This window comes from Bactrocera dorsalis, chromosome 3 (genome assembly GCF_023373825.1).
Source record: "Bactrocera dorsalis isolate Fly_Bdor chromosome 3, ASM2337382v1, whole genome shotgun sequence".
Classification (NCBI taxonomy): domain Eukaryota; kingdom Metazoa; phylum Arthropoda; class Insecta; order Diptera; family Tephritidae; genus Bactrocera; species Bactrocera dorsalis.
Genome location: NC_064305.1, coordinates 73,317,637 through 73,323,007, shown reverse-complemented (window position 1 = coordinate 73,323,007; position 5,371 = coordinate 73,317,637). Strand labels below are relative to the sequence as shown.

General features: G+C 37.2%; 1 protein-coding gene across 1 annotated transcript; it reads left to right on the top strand.

The window, feature by feature from the left end:
• The first annotated feature begins 1,008 nt into the window (after positions 1 to 1,008).
• Positions 1,009 to 2,270, top strand: LOC125777648 (uncharacterized). Its single transcript, XM_049452743.1, has 4 exons — positions 1,009 to 1,347; positions 1,450 to 1,646; positions 1,700 to 1,777; positions 1,851 to 2,270. Exons 2-4 carry the CDS (start codon positions 1,452 to 1,454, stop codon positions 2,268 to 2,270), a joined length of 693 nt encoding a protein of 230 aa, XP_049308700.1. The 5' UTR covers positions 1,009 to 1,347; positions 1,450 to 1,451.
• Positions 2,271 to 5,371: the final 3,101 nt, after the last annotated feature.

The following is a 5,371-nucleotide window of genomic DNA, read 5'->3' as shown; positions in this document are numbered from 1 at the left end:
AGATACTGGTGGTCAAGCGGATTCAGTTCTTTGGTCAATTTGACCTTGTAGGAATGTAGGCCAAGATCTAATTGCAAATTTCACCTCAACGACGTCACAGAGATAACCAATGCTTGAGAACGACGTGTGAGAGATTGATTTGGTTCTTCTACAATAGATGCTCTAGCTGCAGCAATGTTCTCGACAAATGTGCACTTCTTTGGCCTAATTGCACCGGAAAATTTTATACGGTGTCTGTGGATTCTAATTTTTCCACTAGGCGCTCAATTCTTGATCTGACAGGACGGTTATGGCGACCATAAATTGGACGTCTTAAAGTTGAGGTCACTGACTCCGAATTTCGGTAGCAAATTTTAATAATTTCGACTCGTTGTTGGATCTTATATCTTTTCATGATAAATTGGCAAACCTTACTGAAGGAAAATGCCAAAAAAGCGGAAAAAATATGGCGTCGTTTGCTATCCCTATCGGTCTACTTTGTAGAACTATGAAAAAACACTTTAGCTGCCATACAAACTGAACGATAGCAAGTATGGAAAGGTTTTTCATTTGACGAGATATCTTCACAAAATTTGACGTGAGATATTTCCTAAAGCAGCGGCGTAGTTTTTGAAGAAATTGTTCAGATTGAGCCACTATAACTAGCATATAGCTGCCATACAAACTGACCGCTCAAAGTTCTTGTAAGGAATCTTTTGTATTCATGAAGAGTATTATAGCTTCGGTGAAACCTTAATTAACGTCTTTACTTTTATTTTTTTTTTGTTCGCAGAGATTGTTGCTATAGCTTTTAATAACGGTATTGGAAGATATGTGCTTTTGTACTCAGCAATCAAAGCTTAAGTTTCGAGTGTGTTTTTGGATGAAAGGACGACTTACCAATATTTACTCCAAAATCTCTACATATATTTTTCTCAGAGTACCTACTCCCGCACGCATCTCACATATGAACTCAAAATGAGTATATTTACGGCTCTTGTCTTAGAACACAGACACTACCACACACATAACCCTTTCAGACCGTGATGCATCATTTGTGCAGTCAAGTTTCAATGTCAAGATCTCTACTATTTATGCACGTATGTTAAAAAGACCAAAATGCATTGATTGTGCTGATTATTGTGTACCTTTTCTTTTTGCACTGTTTCGCTATTCGGTTTACCGTTATCCACGTGGTGATGAAATTCTTAAGTCGTACTTCGATTTTTTTCAAAGAGAGCTGCGGCAGTAAGTTGTATTTAATATTATTAAAATATTATTAGTGAAAAAATAGTGAAAAGTGCATATTATAACTAAAAAAATAGTAAGTTCTAATATTTAAAACGAATTGGAGTGATTCAATACAAAGTAAGTATGTTTTAGCCGTACTTTTCAACAAGTGCATCAATTGTGCGTATCAGGTCTTAAGTAACTAAACACAAGTGCTTTTTCTTGCATTTCATTTCAAAGAAATGCTTACAGATGATGATATTTTGGCAGTGCTAGAGGCCTCAGACGCCCCCGATTTTAGCAGCGATGATGAAGAACGAGACAAAAATTATGAGCCATCGGACAGCACCGACAGTGAAGGCGAGGAAGAAGCAGATATTGAAGGAAACGTAGGTGAAGTGCTTCCTGAGTTAGGTCACGAAGAAAATATTGAACCGGTTAGTATGATGGTGTGATTTTTAGATGCACCTTCTGATAGACGCTGTTACAGAGTTCAAGTCGTCGTCCGATTTGGAGAAGGAAACCTTTTTGCCAACCAATTATCGATATGCCTGTTGCAGAGGAAGTTGTAAGTTGAAAAATTGTAGTAAGTTTTCTTCAAATACTTTGAATTTCACTTTGGATACGATTTGATTTTGCAGGACTATGCAGTAGATACGCCGACACCTCTAGAATATTTTGCTAAATATTTTGATAACGTATTTTTCGAAAATGCGGTTAATTGCACTAATAGATACGAATTTGCGAATGCAGGTGGCATGTTAAAAACAACCACTAAGGAAATCAAAAACTTTTTTGGAATACACATTGCAATGGGTTGCATTCACTTTCCTAGAATTCGAATGTATTGGCAGAACAAATTTAAAATTCCACTGGTAGCGGAAACAATGACTCGCGACAGATTTTTTAAGTTAAGAGAAACATTCCACGTCGTTTTTCCAAGCGACGTTCCTGAAACCCAAAGAAGACTCAATATTTTTTGGAGAGTGCAACCAATTATTGATGCAGTGCGGAATGCCTGTTTGAAAATTTCAAGAAAAAGGGGGGAGCATATTCCATAGACGAACAAATGATACCTTTTACTGGTCGTTGTCCAATTCGTCAAAGCTTGCCTAACAAACCAAGAGGCGTTGGATTGAAAAACGAAGTATTGACTACATCAGATGGACTTGTTCTCGATTTCGAGATTTATCAGGGCAAGACAACACCTCTACCAGAGGAAAATATTGGAATCGGTCCCGCATTTGTTTTGCGTCTGACACAAACCTTACCAGAAGGGTCAAAAGTATTTTTTGACAGATACTTTACTACTTTGCCGCTGTTAGAAAAGCTTCTGGAAAATGGAAATTACGGAACTGGAACAATTATGCGAAACCGCATAAAATGTGTCAGTTTGACTAACGACAAAAAAATGAAAAGAGGAGACATGGAGGAATTTTGTGATCCAAATGACAAAGTTGTCGTTGTACAATGGAAGCACTCAAAGTCAGTTTTGCTGGCCTCAACCGCATTTGGCTGCAGTCCAGTGGATGACGTTCGTCGTTGGTGCAAAAAAGAAAAAAAATTCATCCAAGTTGCTCGTCCAAATATAGTCCAGCACTACAATAAGTTAATGGGCGGTGTGGACATTTGCGACCAACAAATGGAAGCGTACCGAACATTTTTTAAAACCCGAAAGTGGACACTAAAGGTAATTATTCATTTCATTGACTTAGCGTGTTGCAATGCTTGGATGGAGTATCGTAATTTTCGTCGGGAAACTAGAATGCCACCAAAGGCTATACACGATTTGCTAAGTTTTCGGCTTGCGCTAGCATAAGCTTTGGTAGCAGATCAAACCAACACGAGCGTGGAGTGGTGCTCTGGATCAGAATCAGGCGACGTTGATTTAACTCCACCTTCAGAACGATACCGTCCAGCAGACCAACCATGCCCTGAAAAGCGGCTAGATGGTATCAATCACTGGCCAGAAGAATCTGACCTAAAATCAGCCCGTATGTGCCGTCGAAAAGAGTGTAAGTCACGTACGCGCACGCGTTGCACCAAGTGCGATGTATATTTATGCTTTAGTAAGAAAAAGAATTGTTTCACTATTTATCACACGAAAAAATAAATAAAAAGTTTAAATAGTTAGCATGTGTGGGTTTGTTTATTTCAAACGAAATCAGACCGAGATGCATCAAATGTGCGGGTCCTCGAAACCGTAGAAGGAAATTGAAACACAAAAATTTAGATGGCGAATATGTTTTTATATCACATAAAGACTGTATGTTCTAAAAATGGGGGAAAAAAATTCAGTAGTTTAGTGTCAGGTCTGAAAGGGATAATGGCAAAACGACACTCAGCACTGTGGTCCATGGGCGGCTACTAAATAAGCCAGTTCAGCAGTAAAACTTGGTGGCAATGAAATTTTGTTTACATATATATATTCTAGATATGTATCTGTGTATAATACATATAAATGTTTATACGCATGCACACCCTCACATATGCGGTCAGGTGAAACCGCAAAATGCTTACAAACTTCAGGTGCACATGAGAGCTTCAACGATACTTATTTGGGTAGATGTAAAGTTGTAAGCGTGCGTGTATATGTGTATTAACATATGCGTGTATGTACCTGTGTGTGAGTGTGCATTTATAAATATTTAAGTGAAAAGAAGTACGCACATCCTTTAAATGTTTGCTACAATCGAGTACATAAACATGTAAATATGTGTGTATTCGGTTGTATTTGTGTGCATGTATGTGTGTTTAGTTGTGGTATGTGCAACTGGACCATTAAATTAATATTTTATTTCAATAAAACGTGAGCTGTTTTTATGAAATTCATCTCATTTGCTAAAGGATGCATATGGAAATCGCTACACACACATACATAGATGAATACTTATGTATAGGAGCAGATATTAAGTCCCATTTATGCTCTAAAATGCATAAATACATATGCGATTGCTCATTTCGCATATGTTCTCTGCGGCTTGTAGACACTTTAATGTCCTCAGCAGGCGCCTTGCGGGTTAGCATAGACCCTTGTAGCGCTGCTTTGACTCTTGGAGTATGTTGAAGGTCCGTTTACAGGAGTCATTATGATAACGGCGCTATAAGTTAAATTTTGCTATTTCACCCACTTGTGTTCAATTGGCCTTCCGTCACCAGTCACCAGCTGTCGGCTGTCTATATGTATCCTTTCGGCACTCCACACTTTTGCTGCATTTCCAATCCTTTTCCTCCTTTAACCATTTCATGCCGATTGCGTATGGCAATCAGTTGGCAATAACATAAACCATTCCATGGCATACGGTTCAATGTCTTGTCTCCGTACTTATATTCAGCCATTTCGCAATGCTGTCTGCATTTAACCCCTTTCTTCTGTACTTTTTTTTACTTAAGTGTTTGGTTGTGCTTAATGTTAAGGCATCAATGTATTAGTAGAATGACATTTATGACGATTTATACGCGTCAAATGAGCGATTATGGCGATTAGCTAATTGCTTGTGTAACAGTCGTGGGAGCTTGGGATTTTATCGCAGAAAATTTCAATATTATATTCACTCTCTATCCGAAATAAATCATGTGAGGAAAGACTCATTTCAATATTATTATTATTTATTTTTTATTTTCGGTTCAATTTAATATACTTCTTTTGGATATACTAGAGTTGAGATGGGCATGGGTAGTTATTTCCGATGTTTTGTTCGGCAAAGGTTGAAAGAGCAAAGGAGAATGATTATGTATATTTTCTACTTGACTTTTTTTCACATTGAATAAGTAAAATTAAACAAAAGAAAATCTATATTCCGGTAGTGTATATATCTAGTTAAATTTATATTCTCATCAAGATAACATCTAAAGTGAAAAAAATACGTTAAAACCTTAATTTAGAACTTGGAAGAAAGAAAAAAACTGAAAATTGAATTTTTGACAAACATTTTTACAAAAAAATTAAAATTTCGCGACTTTTTTTCAAATAGTTGTACTATTCGAAAAAAAATCCCTTGGCCAAATCTTTAATAATTGTATCTCAAAGCTTTGTGTAAAATTTCATGAAGATTGGTTGCGTAGTTCTCGAAAAATCTTGCCAACCGACTTCAAAAACACAGTTTCTAGAAAACGCATTTAAAGACGGCGCACTTAGCCCAGCTAGCCACGAGCGCGCAAG

Bases quoted from the DNA above. Each gene is read 5' to 3' on its own strand.
- LOC125777648 (XM_049452743.1), top strand. From the start codon at position 1,452: ATGCTTACAGATGATGATATTTTGGCAGTGCTAGAGGCCTCAGACGCC. The intron at 1,647-1,699 runs GTTAGTATGATG...ACGCTGTTACAG, and splicing joins ACGAAGAAAATATTGAACCG to AGTTCAAGTCGTCGTCCGAT. The intron at 1,778-1,850 runs GTAAGTTGAAAA...TTGATTTTGCAG, and splicing joins TGCCTGTTGCAGAGGAAGTT to GACTATGCAGTAGATACGCC.